The 20,164-nt window shown below is 55.1% G+C and overlaps 6 protein-coding genes across 6 annotated transcripts; 4 read left to right on the top strand and 2 right to left on the bottom strand.

Moving 5' to 3' along the window:
• Positions 1 to 89: 89 nt before the first annotated feature.
• Positions 90 to 1,729, top strand: J4E87_009351 (uncharacterized protein; the record flags this gene model as incomplete). Its single annotated transcript, XM_049380928.1, has 4 exons — positions 90 to 141; positions 198 to 259; positions 306 to 338; positions 386 to 1,729. 4 exons carry the CDS (start codon positions 90 to 92, stop codon positions 1,727 to 1,729), a joined length of 1,491 nt encoding a protein of 496 aa, XP_049229354.1.
• Positions 1,730 to 2,361: 632 nt separating this feature from the next.
• J4E87_009350 (uncharacterized protein) lies at positions 2,362 to 4,103 on the top strand (the record flags this gene model as incomplete). The annotated part of the gene is made up of 2 exons (XM_049380927.1): positions 2,362 to 2,404; positions 2,461 to 4,103. The coding sequence occupies 2 exons, from the start codon at positions 2,362 to 2,364 to the stop codon at positions 4,101 to 4,103; spliced, it is 1,686 nt and encodes a 561-aa protein (XP_049229353.1).
• Positions 4,104 to 4,474: 371 nt separating this feature from the next.
• On the bottom strand, positions 4,475 to 6,511 carry J4E87_009349 (uncharacterized protein; the record flags this gene model as incomplete). Its single annotated transcript, XM_049380926.1, has 1 exon — positions 4,475 to 6,511. The coding sequence occupies one exon, from the start codon at positions 6,509 to 6,511 to the stop codon at positions 4,475 to 4,477; it is 2,037 nt and encodes a 678-aa protein (XP_049229352.1).
• A 703-nt stretch (positions 6,512 to 7,214) lies between these two features.
• J4E87_009348 (uncharacterized protein) lies at positions 7,215 to 11,667 on the bottom strand (the record flags this gene model as incomplete). Its single annotated transcript, XM_049380925.1, has 4 exons — positions 7,215 to 7,446; positions 7,500 to 10,929; positions 10,981 to 11,528; positions 11,579 to 11,667. 4 exons carry the CDS (start codon positions 11,665 to 11,667, stop codon positions 7,215 to 7,217), a joined length of 4,299 nt encoding a protein of 1,432 aa, XP_049229351.1.
• Positions 11,668 to 13,283: 1,616 nt separating this feature from the next.
• J4E87_009347 (uncharacterized protein) lies at positions 13,284 to 14,392 on the top strand (the record flags this gene model as incomplete). The annotated part of the gene is made up of 2 exons (XM_049380924.1): positions 13,284 to 13,710; positions 13,761 to 14,392. 2 exons carry the CDS (start codon positions 13,284 to 13,286, stop codon positions 14,390 to 14,392), a joined length of 1,059 nt encoding a protein of 352 aa, XP_049229350.1.
• Positions 14,393 to 17,953: 3,561 nt separating this feature from the next.
• On the top strand, positions 17,954 to 19,779 carry J4E87_009346 (uncharacterized protein; the record flags this gene model as incomplete). Its single annotated transcript, XM_049380923.1, has 3 exons — positions 17,954 to 18,437; positions 18,493 to 19,130; positions 19,186 to 19,779. The coding sequence occupies 3 exons, from the start codon at positions 17,954 to 17,956 to the stop codon at positions 19,777 to 19,779; spliced, it is 1,716 nt and encodes a 571-aa protein (XP_049229349.1).
• Between the last annotated feature and the right edge of the window lie 385 nt (positions 19,780 to 20,164).

The following is a 20,164-nucleotide window of genomic DNA, read 5'->3' as shown; positions in this document are numbered from 1 at the left end:
GCGCTCCTGTGCTTTCTTTTTGCGCAGCTGCCCTCAAATACCCTTGCGACCGTTTTACGTTGCGGAACGGCCCCGCTACCAAGGCAGACATGGACCTCAAGAAGCGCCTCAAGTTGGGCAGTTTGATGCGCAAACGATCCTGTGCGTCGCATCTCCTTCATTTACACATTTCACCCTAACACTGACAGCGCACGCAGCCCAGGATGTCAACATCGATACAAACGCCGATACGCCCGAGGCCAATGCTACCAAGGGAGTGGTAGGTCATACCGCTTCGTCGCATCCACCAAGCTGACAGCGAGTAGATGCTCTTCTGCGAGTCTGGTGCCGCCAACTCGGTATGTTTGGTGCCCCACGAAATCCATACGACAACTAATATCCCCAGGGTGAAGAGGTCCTCCACTTGCCTACCATTGTCGAGTCCGCCGTCGCAAGCCCCAGCGCAGCCGCAGCCGCCGCAAGACAGATCCGCATCTTCCTCTCCAAAGAGAACTTCAACCGCCCTCATGTCCAGTACAATTCTGTCATGCTCATTAGGATCCTGGCCGACAACCCAGGACCCTCCTTCACCAAGAACCTCGACAAGCAATTCGCCGACACGGTCAAGCACCTACTTCGCCATGGCCAAGACCCGAGTGTCGCGCAAATCGTCAAGGAGACGCTGGATTCAATGGAGCGCGAGAAGGCATACGACACCAACTTGAACACGCTCTTCGCCATGTACCGGAAGGAGAAGGGCCTCATGGCAGCCGCGGCAAAGCAGTTTGGCCCCCGGAAGCTCAATGCGCCAGGCTGGTCGGGGTCACAGAACATACACGGCGGCTTCGGCTCAGGCGGACATAAGTCGTCGTCCAAGACGTTGCCGCCACCAGTAGAGCTCGCAGGTCGCATCGAGGAAGCGCGTACATCGGCGAAGCTCCTTCTCCAGCTCGTACAGTCTACACCAGCGAATGAACTGCTCGGCAACGACTTGGTCAAGGAATTCGCTGAGCGCTGCACGGCCGCCCAGCGCAGTATACATGGCTACATCGCCTGTGACAATCCGGCGCCTGACGATGACACTATGCTCACTCTCATCGAAACCAACGAGCAGCTTTCCCTCGCTGCCTCCAAGCACCAGCGCGCCATCCTTCAAGCTCGTAAGTTCATGGGTGCCTCACCCTCTCCACCAGTACAGAACGGAGCCTACGCGCCACCACCCAACGGCACCAGTAGTCCAGCTGGTGTGCCTGCGCAGTCTCCCGGGCTGTCGAATCTCCCACCACACAACGACGCGCCTTCGCTGGCCCCTATGGATTTCGGAACGACACAACCCAGCGCACCGGCTACCAACCACGGCAATGACAACAGCTCTCTTCCCCCGTCACTGCAAGCTGCACCAGGCCGTACACAACCCAGCGCGCATGAAGAGAACCCATTTGCCGATCACTATACGACTACCTACACACCTCCAGCGTCGTACCAAAACTCTACGTCGACGAACAATTACGGTGGCTCACCAGACCCATATCACCCAGGCTTTCAGTCTACTCCATCATACCTGGGCCGGCAAGAGAGCTCTGCTAATAATTTGACCATGCACGGTGCGCAACCCACGATTCAAGAAGAGGATGACCACATGCGCCCGCGGGCCGAACGACCTCGGACTCCCGATCTCAACGTGCCTCAGCAACAGGCCCCTGACGTTTCGCCCGTCGCAGAGCGTAATACCGTCACGTACAGATACTAGAGAACCATGGGTCGTGTCGCGGACTAGACGCGGACGTGAGATGTGGGGTAGCGTTTGGCAGGACCGATTTCACTCTTGGATCCCACGGGTAATTCCGGTGCTTTGAAATCGATAGTCACAAGATCGATAATCACAAAGTGCACGCTCTTTTTCTTGCGCAGAGTTTTGCAACTCGTAGTTTACAGGGCGGTTTGGAGCGCGACAGTTAGGACGAGATACCATAGTTGACTTTCATCTGGATTTAGAGTTTAATGCTATTCTACCTTGCCCCGCACTTGCAAGCGCACCCCCACGGCCATGCAGTGACCTCGTGCGTCTCACGCGTCGCTCTCGTGCAGCGATCACGCAATCCATCGATTCCACACTGCGCCTGCGCCTGAATCCTGAATCGTCACCATGATACGGCACTTTCATCCATGCATCAGCTTGGTCAGCGACGGCTCGCAACCGACCCCTCCAATCTGGAAGGCGAGACCCGACGTCCCCCACTGCGGTCCCTGTTCCGCCGCTTCTAGCGCCGAAGAAAATAAGAAGCCGTCATGTTGAAGACATACACTATTGACAGCCCCATCCGCCCTTCCCTTCGCCCTTGCCGGTCTTCACTTCCCCATGGCCTTCAGCTGCAATAGTCCATGGCTCGTTCGCTTCCGAAATGCGTCGACACGTTGATCATTGGTACGCCATGGGAATAACACGCGCTCCGAGGGCGACATGCTGATTACAAATTCCAGGCAATGGGCCGTCCGCGCTCATCCTCTCGTACATCCTACACGGCCATATCCCCTACTACATTGGCGGCCATCATGACGCGATTCTCGACGCGAAACTGCAGAAATCGCCCAACCTGCTTCATCTGACGCCAGACCTCTACGCGCATTTCCTGTCCTCGTTGCGCTACTCGACCCAAGCGCTGCCCGTCAACACGCTGCTCGACACCCTCGTTCGCCCGAATGCCGACACCGAGCTGAATCCTACGTCCTGCATTGAGTGGCGATACGAGCCTGACAAGGCGATACCTCATGTCGCAATTGGAGACACGGCGCATGCAGGCGGACAGTGGGCGGAGAACCCGGTCTCTGCGAGCGCGGACATTGGGACTCTGAGCTATGCGGAACAGCTGAGCCTCCCGGGCTATTCGTACGTGGATCACCTGGCTAAGAGCGGAAGGGAGGATGAAGCCGAATTCGTGCGACCATCGAGGGTGGAGGTTGCTGACTATCTGAGGACATACCCGGAAGCTGTGGGTATCGCCGATAGCATATACACCGGGTTGAAAGTGGAAAATGTACATCGAACGGTCCGTGGGTTCTCCATTGGCAGTCTAGGGATCCGGTGCAAGCATCTTGTGCTTGCCTCTGGTATATTCACGGTCAACATCCCGCCGCCTCAGTACCTCGCGCCCGTTGCGCAGATGGAGTCGCCAGAGGCGCCTCTGCTTGTCATTGGATCTGGATTCTCTGCTGCCGATGTCATCATATCAGCGCCTCCAACTCGCAGGATCATACATATCTACCAGTGGGCTCCGGAGAAGAGGCCGTCTCCACTACGAGGCTGTCACCACACCGCATACCCGGAGTATGCGACGGTCTATCGCCAAATGAAGCTCGCAGCAATCGCATCGAAGAAAAAGACCGCAAAGTCCCCTTCTGTGCGACGGAAATCAAATCCATTCCAACAGCGCGACTGGTCCCTCTATGAAGGCCTGCCCAACGCCGAAGTCATCAGCGCATCCCCCTTTGGAAAAACAGCGACCGTCACCCTCCGCCTCCCATCAGGAGAAACCGTCACGCGCGAAGTAGGCGGCCTAGCCTACGTCGTCGGCCGCCGCGGAACCCTAGACTTCCTCTCCCCCAACCTCATTGCCGAGATCCTCAACACACCCGAGCACACTCCTCCCGACTCCCCATCCATCCACCTAATCTCCGGCCGCACCCTCCGCGCAAAAGCCGAAGCCACGTCCCTCGAAGTCGCCCGCGACGTCTTCATCATCGGCAGTCTAACCGGTGACTCCCTCATCCGGCACGCAATCGGCGGCTGCGTCTTCGCTGCTGGCCGCATTCTAGGCGCTATACCGACATCGTACTCTCCGTACAGTTCCCCCTCGCCTACTTCGTCGACACCGCGGTCTGTGTCCCCGGTGTCGACGTCTGATACTGAGGTTGCGGCTGATGATGGACTTGCCGGTAATGGGTTTGCTGGTTTGAGGAAGGAAAGGAGTGGGAGGCGCACGCCTGGTGAGGCGACGAATGGTCATGCGGATTTGCATGTTGATCGCAGGAAACTGGTTAGGGCGGTGGAGACGGCGCAGGTGGAGAATAGGTATTGGGTTGATTCGGGGTGGTGGGCTGGGGGGTTGGGGCCGGGGAGGCGGTGATGGTGGAGGTGGATGAGTGGTGAGCTGTGGGCGGCTTGGGAGGCGTTGGTGGGAGTTTGTACATACCCATTTTCATGCGAATATATATTATCTTTGGTATAACTGAACGCATCCGTATGGTGATTGCGTAGGATTGATGTGACGTGATTATCAAGTAGGGCAGTACCAGCATGTGTTTCGATGCATATCATTCTCAAATCTAGGGATCACACAGAGGCTTGCAAAGTCAACATGGCTTGCATTACCCGGATCCCGGCTGTTTCTTCTGCTTAAGACCACTTCTCCGAGGTCCACGAAGTTTGCAAGCACCAGAACTGCATCATGTAATTCAGTGTACCCAGGTCCATAGTAAACCACTTCTCCTCTCCCAACTAGTAAACTTTAAACTCAGCAATCCTAACCTTCCTCCCCACCTCCGGCGTAAAAACCACCCTAACCTTCTGTCCCTCAACCTCCTTCCACTCCACCTCCGTAATCCCATTCGCAACAACATCCCCATACACCGCCCCTCCGACATCCATCCACTCCGTACCATTTCCACCAGCAGGCACCTGAACACTATACCCCTTCGGCGCCGCAAACCCCTGCTCTTCATTCGCAAAAAACGCCAGCTCAGCACTACTAGTAGTAACGGACTTCCCAAAGTCGATTTCAAACCACACAGACGAGCCGTTACCGACGGGAGTATCCCACCCGTTCTTCGCATCCGGCTCCGTGTAGAACCAGATGCGGCCGTCGATCGCGGGGTATGTGGCTGACTGGCTGGAGTTACCGACGGAGGCTGAGGCACGGGGGTAAGGTGTTGTGGAGTTGAGTTGGATGGATTTGGCTAGCTTGCGGGTGATGGGCGGGGGGGCTTTCCTTTCTAGGTCAACTGAAAGACGGCTGAGACTGGGACTAGTAGCGACGATTGCGCCGTCGACTTCGATGGTTAGACCTGTGGCGTTGCCGCTGTAGTGGGTGCCGTCTTTGTCCCATTGTACGGCGATTTCGCGGCCGTGGTACATGATGCGTTCGGCGCGGAAATAAGACAGTTGGGTAGAGGAGGCTAAGGGGGCTACTTCTAGTACATCGTCGGAGCGAGGTCGTATGCCGACGAGGCCGGAGAGGACGAGGTCGTTAAACCCGGAGTGGAAGTAGTGGTGCGAGCGCTTGAGGCCCACGATGGGTAGACCGGTGTCGGGGTAGTAGTCTTCTTCTAGATCTAAGATGCCTGTAGAGGGGTTCCGGTGGAGCTGTGCGTATTGACGGAGGAGGTTTGTGTAGTCATCACTGTTGATGATACCCGTCTGCTTGCCCTTTTCGTAGTGATCGAGGAAGTTGGCGAGCCCGGAGAGGACTTGTGTCATTTGGAATGGCCACACTGGGCCGTTCCACTGACACTCTGGGTTGGGGCCTTCGTACCGGTACTGCCGCATGTAGTACTCGTAGCTGGGTTCTACAGTCCGCAGACCGGCTTCTCCCTTTAGTTTATCGGCGTCGAGGATGTGGCTCCAGGCTTGCGCATAGTCTGCAGTGTCGTCGGGCAGGTCGTGGGTCCAGGGGACCATGCCGACGAGTTCGCGGCCGCGGATCGGGTCCCAGTAGGTTACGTTTTCGTTGTTGACTTGGTAGCGGTCGATGAAGTGGGAGAAGGTTGTGTTCCAGAGAGCTTCCTGCACACGAGTTTTCAAAGCTTCGGCGCGGCTATTGTATGTATCAACGGTGGCGTTCATAGACCCGGCTAGAGACGCCATGTTGGCGATGGCGAGCGCGTTGGCATACTGATAGCTGTTTATGCTAGGACGGAAGGAGTCGCCGCCGAAGAAACCGTCGTAGCCGCCTGACGAGTCGATGGATGAGATTGTGTATTCGGTTGCGTCGCGGATGGGCTCGACGTAGTAGAGCCCCTTTGACGTGTCGAAGGAATCGTCCCAGGCTTCGTAGACGCGTGTCATATCGGAAAGGCGCTTGATTGCGTCTTCTTTTACGCCGTCGACGAGGTAGCCTGCCCAGACTGCTGCGGCCATGCTCTCGGAGAATTGGCGACTGTTGCTGTCGGCGCTGTACATGAAGGTTGCGTAGTCTTCTTTGAAGCGGCGGTCGCGGCACCATCGCCCCTCCAAGAGATGGAATCCAGTGGCATCGTTCAGACTTGCAAAGGGCTTTGTCTGCCACCCGACATCGTCAAGGAACTCCGTAGATATGTAACCGTAAGCACCAAGATCGCGTTGGTGAGCGCGGAAGATGGACCATCGGTAGTAGTACACATCAGTAATGTCCTGATCGCTCGATTCGAAAAGAGGAATGCGGTCGCGGTACCATGCTGCGTCGTTGCTGTAGTGCTTGTCCACAATAGCGTCGACATCGAGGAGTGCGAACCCCAGCTGGAACAAAGGTATGAAAGCAAGTGAGCTGTAGAGCTTCATGATGGGCAGATATAATCTGTAATTAGAGAAATCCCAAACACTACCATGCCATGTAGCATATAGCGATCCCCTTCCTTTACATAGTCCGTCCTCCTCTTACAATTAGGTTTACCGCGCATCCCATGATCCGAATGCGAGCATCCTCGTCACCATCGTTCTTTCTCCAGATTTACATTCGTGACGTGCGCCGTGCATACTGCTAGCGCCGTGCCGTAATTCGCTCTCGCGCCGCGGAGTATTTCTGTAAAAAGCATAGAGCTTCGCCGTGCTTCGTATCTTGGCCATCGCGAATCAACCGACGGCGCCTTTCCGAGCCAGGATCCATATGAGGCGCCCCACTTCTTCCCCGCGATCTGTGAGATCATCACGGAGAGAATTTCTCCGTCGCAACGTTACACAAGATTTAAGTCTGGCTGTATAGAAATCATTATGCAGACTTCAGCCGGTGCCGCGGTTGTTGTTCGTGTTCGTGAGGTGAAGATCAAGGTAGTAGACCAGGCTCACGGCGTCTGGGGTAAAAACTGGGTTCTGTGATTCACGACCTTGCGCTAATGTGCTCAACTTCAAGTATTGTTCAGTTAGAACGCTAAGATAAGAACATTTAATCAGATCGTATTCAGCTAGCCATTGCAGTTATACGTGCATCCCGTGAAATCATTACTCGTATACGTTGATCATCATAATCCATCATTCCATCAAGAAATCAGTATGGTGTGTTGCCCTTCCTGATGGCCTCCCAATCCGTAGTGCTCTGACCCGGTGCCGGACCAGAATGTTCGTGAAGGCCGTGGATGGCAGGGTTACCATCTGTTCCACCAGCACCGGTGCCGAAGCGCCCGGTGTTCATAGGCAGACCAGTGTGTGGCTCAGTGACTGTGTTGTCGCGGTCTAAATCGGAGACAGGATGCGCACCGTAGACGCCGTGCTGAGTTTCACTGTTTGTATATTAGAACTGATCAACCTTGAGGGACCCTGAACATGAACTTACCGATCGCCCGAGATCATAGTTGGGTTGCCAATCGGACCATCAACACCCATGTGCTCCCTCTTTCCTACCGAACTAGTCGACTCGGTCATCTGTTGGTGCTCCATAGCCTCACGGGCGGGGTGACCTTTCGGTGGGTCCTTGTGAAGCAGGTGCTTGCCCTTCCAGCGTGGTGAGTCGGGTTGATCATCGCCATAGTCTCTAGAGTGTCTAGGACTGTAGTCGCGAGACTGGCGCGGTGAGGATTCAGGACTGGCAGTCGACTTTTCCTTCTTGGACTTGTCGCGATGCAAGAATCCAAGAAGACCGTGCTTCTTCTTCTCCTCGCCTTCGTTCTCCTTCTCAAGCTCCTTCTCACGGTGATGTTGTTCCTTGACCAGACGCGCTTGTTCCTTCTCATGTTCCTTGGCCAGACGATGCTCGTCTTTCTCGTGTGCTGCGACGGCCTTGTCGTGCTTGTGCACTTCTTTGTCGTGCTTGTGCTGTTCCTTGTCAAGTCTATGCTGCTCCTTCTCGCGATCATGGGCAATCTTCTTCAGACGCTCTTCCGCCTCGCGTTCGTCTTGGTTCTGAGAGTTAATGTAAGCTGCGCCACCTAGGCCCGCCGCACCTGCGGCGCCACCCATAAGAGCCGCGTTGCGCTTATCGTGACTGTCATTCACCGGAACCGCCTCAGGTCCCCAGGGTTGAGATGACATCTCCTGGGTATGCGTGTTGTGTGGTGCGATGGTGCCTGAGGTTGGGTACGATGCGCCCGTGCTGGTCTCGTGCATGGGATAGGAAGACTGTGCCATACCTTGCGTTGGGTACGCGGTTTGACCGGAAGGCGCGATGGTACCTGAGGTGGGGTATGATGTACTCGTGCTAGTCTCGTGCACAGGATAGGAAGACTGTGCCATTCCTTGCGTTGGGTACGCAGTCTGACCCGAAGACGCAATGTCTTGCTTCTGTCGCAGTGGAAGCTGAGTAGTGTTGTCGTCATGCTTGGATCCTGCGTAAGCACCTGCTCCCAGTCCGGCAGCTGCAAGGCCTGCTCCTCCAAGTGCGACATTCCTGTTGATGTGGTCGTTGGGATCAGTGCGGTTGACATTGTTTTGGGTAGTGGGGTCGTTGTAGTTGTATTGACTTGTTGGAGAGACTGGGTTGGTTGCTCGTGCGCCGGCAGCCGTGGGATCATATCTCTGGTCTGGCATGGAAGCGGCAGGCTGAGTCATCTTGTGGTCGCCGTACGCATTGATAGCGTCTTGTGCTCGCTGTGTCATGCTCTGGTTACCATACGCAGTGCCAGCAGTGCCAGCAGTGCCAGCAGTGCCAGCAGTACCAGCTTCGTATGCTTCAGGCTGTGTCGTCTTGTGATCGCCGTACGCATTGCCGGCTTGGTATGCACCGTAACCGGCGGCGCCTGCACCTCCAACCAAAGCAGCATTTCGACCGTAGTGATGCTCACTCTGCTGGCCCACCTTTTCGTCAACCTTGGGGTCCAGGCGATTCAATGTGTCTGACTGGTGTGGTCCAACCGTGGTGTGCTCCTTTTGCTTGGATGGATCAGGCTTAACTCTTGGGTCGACGATATTAGCAATGTTGCTGCTGTGCGGGCCGATCGTGCGCGAAGCAGGGTCCTCAGCTGTTGGTCCGACGTTGTGGTGTATCTGTTTGCTTGGCTCTGGCTGAACCCTAGGGTCCACGATGTTGGCAGCGTTGCTCGAATGAGGTCCGATAGTGTTTGAAGCTGGTCCGCTGTCGGTGTTGTCACGGTTGGTAGCATAGAGACCACCGGCGGCGGCAGCGCCAGCTCCGGCGAGGCCAGCATCGCGACCATAGTGGTGCTCTGGATGTCTTTCAGGAACCGCGCTGGCGCTAGATGTCTGACCTAGACCACTTGATGGTTGTTGTGCACTCGTATCTGAAATGGGTGCGGGGGCTCCTGTGGCACCGTAGAAATGATCATTCGCAACAGGTTGAGAGGCAGAGGTACTCGCAGTGGTGAGCGGCTTAGAGAAGTTTGAGGTTGGTTGAGGGGCAGCAACATTCGATCCCGTGGCAGAAGTGTACGATGAATTTTCGGGAATCGCAGTGGTAGTAGTGCTAGGAGTATCATTCTGGTGAAGGATGTGGTGCATTCCAGCGGCTCCTACAGCACCTGTACCCAATACTGCAGCATCACGGCCGTAATTGTGCTGTGAGTCTGCGGTCTCGGACGGATCATGCGAGACAGGAGGGCCAGAAATAGCTGAACCACTGGTAGGAGCCGTCTCAGTTTTGGCCGATGGATCGAACCTCTGCTCATCGAATCTCTGCTCCTCTGGCTTAGAAGCGCCTAGAACACGAGGGTCGAGCATCTTGCTACTGTACGGGCTAGATTCTTCGTACAACGGCTGGCTACCAGCAACGTCCTTGGTGTCGTGATTCTTCGAAGCTGCATGCGCGCCTAAGCCCGCTGCGCCAGCACCAAGTCCTCCAGCAATGGCAGCATCGCGAGCGTAGTGGTGGTCATCTGCGGACTTTTGCTGAGGCTCTCCAAGTGTTCCAGTGTGTCTCAGCTCATGAGTTTCGCTTGTAGATGTGGGGTCAATGCTCGAATGCTGAACGTGAGATGGGTCCAATGTAGACGTAGGCTCCGCGGCCGCAATCGGTGCGCTTGTGTCTGCGGATGAGGATTGAATAACGGGGGCGTAGTTGAGGAATGTCTTCTCGTCGCTAGGCGTAGCAATGTATTCGCCAGGAATGTGCCTATGTGACTCAAGTCGGGGGTTTACTGGGCGCTCACCAGTGCTCGACATTCCAGTCATCGGAGCTCCAGCGATAGGCTGAAGAGCTTCTGCCGCGTTGACATCCCGGGATCTGTGCTCATTCCCCTGAGTAGATGCAGGAAGAGCGGAAGAATTCGAGGCGGCTGCAGTGGTGGCCGCCGCAGTAGCAGCTGCCAAAGCTTCAGGATGGTGACTAGACGTCGGCTGGCTCGAGTCATTGCCTGTCTGAGGAGTTCCAGTGGTGTCGCCCGGTGCAACGTGTCTGTACGACAGCTGACGGGTATGAAGACCTCGATTCCGAGCACCCTGTGCCTCTGGCTGCCTTTCTGGCTGTGAGTGCGCCTGGGATGCGCCAATGGCAGTGGCGGCCGCGGCTGCTCCAGCCAGCCCTTCCCTCCCGTAACTATCTTGAGAGGGGCTGTCATGAACACCGACTCCTCTCTCTGTTGTGCCAGAGTTGAGTTCGCCGATGCCTTTGTTTTGGAGAGGGGAGGTGTGCTCAGTCGGGTATTGGGTGGATGTGGGATCTTGATGAGGTTTTGAAATGACACCGCCCGCGAGAGGGAAGGATCGATCAGTATCGGCGGTGTAGCTCTCCTGTCGAAGAGTGTTCTCATATGGTTGGGTTTCCTTCGCGTAGGCAGGGCTTGCGCCTATTGAATCACCACCGATCGCACTGGATTCTGCATTCTGGTCAGGTCTTGCGCATTGGACAGTAGATTAGATCTACGTACGAGGATATGTCTGGCCAGGGTTAACGCCTGTTCCCTCGGTCATTCCCGCTCCCTTGATCATTCCGGCAGTTCCATGATCTCCGCCTCCAACTACTTGGTCTTGACCCAGATACTCCTGAGTGGGGTTGTGTGTCGACATGGCAGCATGTCCCTGGTTGGCTCCCGGGCCAAATCCAATAACGCCGCTCTTGATGCTCGCGACGCTCGGGTCTGCAGTGTGGCCATGGGGGTAGGCATCGGGACGCTGAGCTCCTCCAGCAGTCGCGGTTCCGCTTTGGAGAGGCTGCGAGGTGTTGGAGTAATCTTGCGTCCGGATTGGGTCATGAGCTCCGGTCGCAGCTGCCGTCATCCCAATAGGGCCATCGGTACCAACATGTGTGGGTGTTCCATGTGCACCACTTCCGTGAAGGCCTGCTGAGCCGCTTCCGTGAGCCAAGTCTGTGTATGGAGCGCCACTGGTTGTCTTTATGTTGTACATTGGCTCTCCCGGAGTGTCATTCCGTGCCTTGCGCTCGGATGTTTGGCTGTCGTAGATTGGGTGTTCCTGGCTGGGATTGATATTAGCACGGGCTGCAATCAAGGCGATGTAAGCACATACCCCTCAGCAGTGGAAGAGGATGTAGGCGCATCGTGGGCAGCAGTGTCATCCTTCTTGTGTCCGTGGAGGACGCTCTTGATCTTCTCCATGGTGTTGCTGTTTGCCTAGGTAGCTAGGATGCAATGCAGCGGAAGGATGAGCTTGGAAGGCTCTAGTTGTAGTCAAGGATCAGCTCAAGCGCGGGCCTAGAGTAGCAGAAAGCAGGGCACAGCTCGTGAGGTGCACGGCGTGCTGGCGTTTGTTGTAGCTACCTAGCTCGACGCCGATGAGGTCATGCAGAGGGGTTGGCGGCAGGAGCTAGACCCCCACCTTCCAATGGCATGGCTAGCTACCGCGTTCCAGCCACAAACAGACACGCCTCATGCCCATTGCAGCGGTTCGAGCTGTCGCTGGTGCAGGTGAAGGTGCACACGGAGCCAAAGCAAGTTGTTTGACATGCGGGGCAGCGTCATCCTGGTATACGATCACTCGATTCGACGTCGGAGGCCGTCGGCGGATCCTCGGCAAACATGGTGACTTGGATGCCCAGGTGATGAGTAACCTTGACGGCAGTGCTGCTTGATAGATGGTAGAGTGAATGAGTTGGCGTATCATATCTACATATTCGACACTCTCGCGTTGCGGTGTGGCATACAAATATAGAGATGACTTCACCGATGCGTCCCACACGAATCTACCCCACACAGTTGCGCAATTTCCGAGCACCTGACCAAGACGTATTGAGGTAGGCCGAATGCAGGCACGCGGCAACTGACTCTGAAGGGGCCTGGTCTGTGGTGGGACGTCAGATCTTGACAGAAGTTAGAAGTTTGCATGAGTCCAGGCGTATTCGGACAGCCTCGAATACGCTGCTCTGAGGCTCGGCGTGCACCTCAACGCACCATCCCAATACCAACCACCTTCCGCACCTGCGTGCCACTATCCGACAGTCAGCGAATGAGCCTTCAATGAGGCCTGGGTGCGCGAATTAACGATAGTGGCAAGCCATGGATGCGACTCCCAACGGCAGTTCACCCTCCATCAGCCTAGCGCTCACCCACGCGCAGTCTGGCCCACCTTTTGCTGCACTGGGCTGTCGCTAGCTGGTGCTCGGCCGACCGCAGCCCAGTCGCTTCACGCCGCCGTCTGTTGCGCTTTTCGCGCCTGCTTCCATTCTAGAAAACTTCTACCGCCAGGCATGGATGCATGCAGCAATAGTGTCGCGCAGTGGGAGCAGTTGACCCCCCCTTCGCGACTCGGCTCAGCGTCGTAGCGAGCCTCCGTCACCCCCAAGCCTACGCCCAACAGCGCCGTATTGAGTGCAGGGCGCTTCTCCGCGTTTTCTTCTAGCCTTGCTGCGCGTTTCATCCGCTGCAGCTGTCGCCATATCATCCAACCCTCCCTCTTCCCCAGTGCTCAGCGCCCGACCTCTGGAGCGTCCCACCGCAGTTTCGGATACTCCATCTTTTGCCCAGCACCCGACCAGGGCAAGGATAGCACCAGCGTCTGTGCTCCGACCCACTCCCTAATCAGCCTCACCCTGCTGCCGACATCATACCGGACCATCCTTCCGAGTGCCTCTGCGCTTGTTCTTCAACAACGCTTTTGCACTCCCAGCATTCACACAACACCCACACTCTACCACCTTAATCAAACTCTACCACTTAATCACCCTCGCAGCTCCGTACCGGCCACCACCCATCCGCTCTGTTATTCTTCGCCCACAATGCCTGGCCATCTCCGCACTCGCTTAAAGCGCGTCCTCACTGCTGGCTCACACAAGAATGCAAAACCAGAGGAGCCCGAGTCGGATTTCTACAAGCCTGGAGAGAAGATGCCGCCCCTCAAGTACCGTCGCGCCGTCGACCCCGAACACAAGAAAAAGCTCGAGGCTTTTAGCTTTTCGACTGCATGGCGCCGCCACAGCAACGCCTCACTGTACTCACCCATGGGTAGCAGGCTACCGAGCCGCAGGAGCAGCTTTAGGAGAAGAAGCCGCAGCCGTAGTATGCACCGAAGTCGGAGAGGAAGTTGCTCTTCCGACTACGATGCTGAAGAGTGGGTAGACAGCGGCATCGGAGCGAGCATCGCCGGTGACGACAGGCCGGCAAACATCAAAGAGGCGTCCGATGACGAAGGAGATGTGCTCAATGGTATGTTTGACTATGTTTGCATATAACCGTTGCGTTACTGACATGCCTAGTGGGCCTCTCCCGTAATCCAACCGAAGACCCTCGCGACGCCCGCCGGAAACAATCACAAGGCGCTCGCCGCTCCAGCTCCGTGCAACAGCCTTCGAGACCCGCTACCGGCTCAGACCGCACTCGCAACCCCTCGCAACCTTTCTCGCCCGAAGAACTCGAGATTGCACTACAAAAGTCGCATCTCGAGGCTACGAAAGAGGAGTCGGACAAGAGTGCCAGCGAGAGTCCATTCGAGGACTTTGACGACCCAAGCCCTTTCCTGAGGCCGCGTGGTGGATCCATCTACGTACCATACAACGGTCAAGGCACGCCTCCAAAGCTGCCCTTCTGGGGCACTGCATACCCCTCGTGCGACGACGCACCGTCCAGAGGCCATTTCTCGAGACGGGCATCGGTTTTCCTGGAAAACGAAGACGGCTCTTGCACCCCGCAGTACGATCGCCGCGAATCTTTCTTCGTCCCAATGAACGCCCCGGGCCTGACGCAAGCACGTCAGATCTCCGTCTCCGACTCCAGCTCCGCTGAGGACGAGTGCGTATGTCCGCCTCAAGTTGCCGAAGCTCCGCAACGCAAACCCCAGCCCTGCGCCCCTTGTGACGCCATTGCCGCGATCCTTGCGAGGCCTGATTGATTTTCCTCCGCATTAGCGTTCACTTCACATTGTCGATATTCGATGCATTCGGTCTGTACATATTGTCCATTGCATTTCTCGGCGTTACTCCATGTAAGAACCCTCTGATCGGTTCCATGTTTACAAGCCAGGCTTGGCTGTTTTCCTTCACGTTCTGGGCTGGAATGTCTCATAGACTACATCTGACATCGTCAACGGTTTCACTTTCACGTCATCACATAATGGAATTCTTCAAATTCTTCACATCTTCAGTCTTGTCACGTTTGAGCTCCGTCTCGTGTCTGTGCGATCACAGGTGCACTCCTATTACTCCGTAATAATAATTCACGAGTTCACAATACACATGCGATTCAACAGTGTCTGACTTGAAGATCGTTATGCGTCTGCAGCACGCGCTCCATCATTCAACAGTGAGCGACGTGCGGTCTTCGGAGCCGGCCACAGCCACCCACGTGCACCCCAGCTGCCAGCGATCATCACAACCTGCATTGCCTGCACCGTCACTCGCTGAGCCTCACTCTGCGCATCCCAGCCACGAAAAGAAAGAATGACCCCCTCCCCAATGGCCATCAAACACGACCGTCTATCCTCGCCCAGAACACGCGTCGCATTGCGTCGTCGCGTTGTTCTTCTCCTTTACCGCTCTAATTGCACAGGAGGTCGTCGTCGCGCGTGCACGGCTCCGATCAGCTCTGATCAACATCAATGTTCCTTTTTTCCCTTTTGTCTCGTCTCCTCCCACGCGGTGCGGTGGGCCTAAGTGCTTTCACTCCACATTTACACTTATGCATTGCAGCTCAACGCGCGCGTGAAGGTTTGTACGGTACGGGACTCCGGAAGTACTGTGTGTACAGTAACAGGGTCTTGTCAACCGCTTTTTCCTTTTACCTTTTTGCACCGCCTACGCCCGATGCACGATGCAGACGCGCGCTCGGCCCACTTTGCCCGCTCCTCGTTGTTTTCGTAGGTTCGTGGGGGCGGGCGTTTATTGATAGATAGATTTGCAGCTTGCCCTACCTAGGTGTATGTTTGCACGTTATGCTGGATGCGTTGTAGTTCAATGTATTACCCCGGGATACATCTAAACCTATTCTAGGTGTAGGTAGGGAAGTCGTTTCTAGCAACGAACCAGTAGAAAACCTCCCTTGGAAGAAACCTTCGATATGCAGATGCATGGAAGATAGTCACGCCATGAGTGCAGAGAAGAAGTTTGCGCTGCCGGTACATCCGTTGAGGTGGAAAAGGATTGGGATGTACCCTCATCGATTCGCCAGGGAACACTCATCCGACTCGCATCGCATCCTACCTACAGTGCATTCCGCACTGCGGAAATCACACGCCATCCGATCGCACGATGTCGTCTCGTCTCGTCGCGAGGCGGCACGGCACAGCACAAAGGACGGCTTACCTCTTACGTACAACCGCTTAGTCGCTCCTCTCTGCGCGCGCCACCCCACCCCGCGCTTGTTCCTCTCGGCGGACTGGGCAAGAAGCGTAACTGACGTAATGTCTTCCCTGCTTCCGCCATGAATGCCGCCGAGAAAAAGGATGAGCAAGTGCCTTGGTGCAGCCCCGCTGGGTACCGCCGGGTTACTTGCTTTGCGCGAGGTCGTGGGGTGGGTGCTGCGGAAGGTTTTCTGAGTCGTGAATATTGGGGTGTACCTACGCGTTTGGCACATGCGGGTTTTTGGGCTACACACGAAATTCGATGATGGGATTCTGTTGGGTTAGGGCTGTGGCGAGTGAGACTCGGATCGCTCGGAGAAGGATGGGGTAAGCGGTGCTGGGAATAAGGGTGGGATGGATATAAAGATGATGATGGGTGCTTGGGTGATGTAAGATGTGTGGTGTGTGTGTGTGTGTGCCACCGGGAGAATGTGAGCGCAATAGCGTTACATTCTACGGTTGTCACGATGGTTACATGAATGTCGCCGGGTGATGTCGTTGGACTCAAAGGGTCATGTGATGTGATGTCAGACGGTGGCTGATAACCGAAGAAACCGAGCCAACCTTGGAACCGAACGGTGGACATTTGATGATAACTTGTTTGTTTGACTTGCTGTTCTGTAGATGTCCTTGGCGTACTTGGTAGATGAAAGACACTGGAGCGGTATCTCCCGAGGTCATGTGTTAGCAATCATTGCTGAATACTTCGTATTTCGTTGGTGAGACGGGCTAGCCCACGCTCAACTTGAAGCATTCTTACGAAAGGATATGCAATGACAGCATGTATTCAAGGAAGCAATCGCTCGAGACGTGTCAAATGTACGTGCTCGCGGCTATATAGCAGTGAGTGGTCGCTACGCTATGCAGATGTAGTTGCAGTGTTTCAATTTCGCTGAAATCTGGGTTTGGCTTCGTATCATATATATGCACTACAATCTTATGTATCAGATTTGGAATCTCCTAAAAGGTATACTAGATAATCTGCCTTCTTATAAGGGTGGGAAGAGGAATTCCTGACATATGGTACTAGCAATGTAGGAAGTGATTGAACTCGCGGTAGGCTCTTGATCAGATCCGATGATCAGATTACATGACAGCCAACGACACAGTGGAGAGAAGGCGGAAGATGTAGTAGATGTTGATGAAAGCAGCGGGTACGAATATAGCAGCCTGAAATCGAGTCGATTTTCTTGGTACTTGTGAAGTTGGGTGTAGAGTGCAAGACAGCTTTCCTGGGCATGGTCGCTCACCCGTGTCGAGACCAAAATGGTTGTGGCTCGCTCTGCCTTGTATCAGGCCTTAGCCGTCATGGCGACGTTACACTGACGTCCAATCTTCGTCTGTAGTACAGGTACATCAACTCTCTTCCTTCGTTCTTGTTAACGCAGTATGAGACCTTGTGCTCCATTTCATGCTCGACAACGCATCTGCACGACTATAGTACGGCCACGATGTATGGGACGCAGAAAACAATCAGAGCTGTTGATATCATTTATCGAGGAAAGAATAGTCGACAATATGCTGACCGAGGATAGTTCTCTTCCTAGATAATGAAAAGCTACACGCAGGTCGGCCAAACTTCCCAATTCTCGTCTCGCGAATGCTCCCGCTGCGATAGACGTCCTCCCCGTCTTCAGCCATACAGTTTGCGCTTCAATGGAAATGCTCGGTGAGGTAATCCAGCATACGTGCTCGACAGTAGCGCGAACCGGGAGGTTCGGAGATGATAGAATCACGAACCAGTGCGCGCCAATGGGAGTCCTTCCGAAGCGCGTTACGATGGTACGATCATCGCCACGCACCCCAACGCCTCGCTCTTACCAGACTATGTCTCGCGGCCCGCCGTTGCGAATGGTCGGTGCAGGCACAGCTCGCAGTAAACATGGCAACGAGAGCAGCGGAGACCCTGGTGCCAGCCCAGCGCGGGAAATGAGCCCACGACAGTGCCCATCTCGCACCACAAAAACCTCGTGAAAAGCTGCAGACTCTGGACAAACATTCCCGCATCCGGGCACCTGTCGCACTCAAACTCCACACGGCACAGGCAGGACTATGCCCGCCCCTCGTTAGTCGTCCGACGCTTTACTGCTTCGCTGCAAGCTGCCCGATATCGCCATGCGCCGAGATGCGCCATTGACGGCAGAGGCCCAGCTCCTAGCCCCACTTTGGCTGCCCGAGCCGACGACTGTGAGAGCGAAACACCAGGACAAAGTCCAGCACATCGAGGTCACGCACTTGGAATACGACTATGACATCTCGTCTTTAGCGCTGGGTTTTGTTCCGTTCCCTTTTACATCTGGTGGCGGCGTTACCTATAACACAATGGACGCTCCCGAGGCGCGCAGGTTCTCGACGAGCACGGCTGAGCGCGTCGGCTTACTTAGGGCGCACGAAAACGCGGCGAAGCAGAATCAATATGGCGCGATTCCTGATCCCTCTGAGATTGAGAGTCTGCTGGGCGGAGATGGGACGACAGAAGAGCTGGGAACCACGGCGGGACAGGAAGCCAAGTTGCTGCTGAAGTACAGCGTTCCGTTGATGGGGACGTACCTGCTGCAGTACTCATTCAGTCTGGTGACGATATTCGTCGTAGGGCATAGTACGTTTCACATCGCAAAAGTCATTGGATACAAACTGACTCTTGTTGTGTATAGTCGGAACGGATGAGCTTGGTGCGGTCTCTCTAGCCACAATGACAGCCAACATCACCGGACTAGCAATCTACGAAGGATTGGCCACATCACTAGACACTCTCTGTGCGCAAGCCTACGGCTCTGGAAAGAAGACCATGGTAGGACTCCACCTCCAGCGCATGATTCTCTTCATGTTAGCTGTGACCATCCCCATCGGAGCTATCTGGCTGTGTTCGGGTTGGATTTTGGCCGCCCTGGTTCCCGAGAAGGCGATTGCGCATCTCGCTGGATACTATCTCTCGTTACTCCTCGCAGGAGCACCAGGATATGCCATCTTCGAGGCTGGCAAGCGATTCACGCAAGCACAGGGCCTATTCAACGCTTCGCTCTTTGTCTTGCTCATTGCGACGCCTATCAACATAGCTCTGAACTATGTTTTCGTCTTCTTTCTGGATTGGGATCTCACGGGTGCCGCTCTTGCGACTGTCATCTCCAACAACCTCCTACCATTGCTGCTTTGGATTTACGTATACTTCGTTAACCCGTCTTCGCTGGAATGCTGGGGCGGCTTCACGAAGGCTGCGTTTACACATTGGGGGCCCATGGCCAAACTCGCAGTCCCAGGTATCGTTATGGTCGAGACCGAGTGGCTAGCTTTTGTAAGTTTCATACACTGCATTCTCGGACATGGAGCACACGCTAATCCTCTTGTAGGACATTCTTACCTTTTCGACAAGTTATCTTTCCACAGCTCACCTAGCAGCGCAATCAATCGTCATGACACTAGCAGTAGCAATCTACCACGTCCCCTTCTCCGTCGGCGTAGCCGTCTCAACCCGTCTGGGCAACTTAATCGGCGCCGGCTCCCTCTCCGCCGCCCGCACCGCCACAAAGACGTATATCCTAACCTTCCTCGCCATCGGCCTCATCGACTTCGCCTTCCTAACCGCCTGCCGAAACGTCCTCCCCAAAGCCTTCACCAGCGACCCGGAAGTCGTCAGCATAGTTGCCACCGTACTGCCCCTCCTCGCTGCTTTCCAATTCGCGGATTCCACAACAGCACTCGTAAACGCCTTGCTCCGCGGACTGGGTAAACAAAATATCGGCGGCTGGTGCAATCTCTTTGTGTACTATGTTATTGCGGTGCCGTTGGCGCTTTTCCTTTGTTTCAAGCAGGATATGAAGTTGGTGGGGCTTTGGACGGGGTGTGCGGTGGGTTCGGCCTGCATTACGGTATCAGAGGGTATTTATATGAAGTTTTATAATTGGGATAAGGCGATTGATGATGCGAGGGAGAGGCAGGAATAGCCTAGTTTAAGACCTTTGGTTTAGAGAGGGGAGAAGAGGGAGATGGAGGTTCAGAAGTAGACGTGGGACATGTGTAGCTTTGTGTCAATAGTAAACGCGAAAGCGAACAATCTCGCCCGAGGAGATAAGTGAACACCCTAGAGCATACATTGACGTTGGGTCACGGAAATTGCAACTTGCCGTCTTCATGTAGACCGTAGACCTGTTCAATTCTCCCCGTGCATAAGTTGGGATAGCGATCATGAAGAGATACGTACTTGGTACAAAGTTAATGATATGAGCGATGAACTCGCTGCAGAGTCAGATAAACAAGGCCTGTATGTGCTATGCTAGGTATCTACACTTATATCCAAATGGAAACTCCATAAACCCATGTCCCTGAGCG

The sequence above is a fragment of the Alternaria ethzedia genome (genome assembly GCF_023757985.1).
Source record: "Alternaria ethzedia strain BMP 0044 chromosome Unknown scaffold_34, whole genome shotgun sequence".
NCBI lineage: Eukaryota > Fungi > Ascomycota > Dothideomycetes > Pleosporales > Pleosporaceae > Alternaria > Alternaria ethzedia.
Note: the sequence above shows the minus strand (reverse complement) of the source record. Positions and strands in the feature narration are given on the sequence as shown.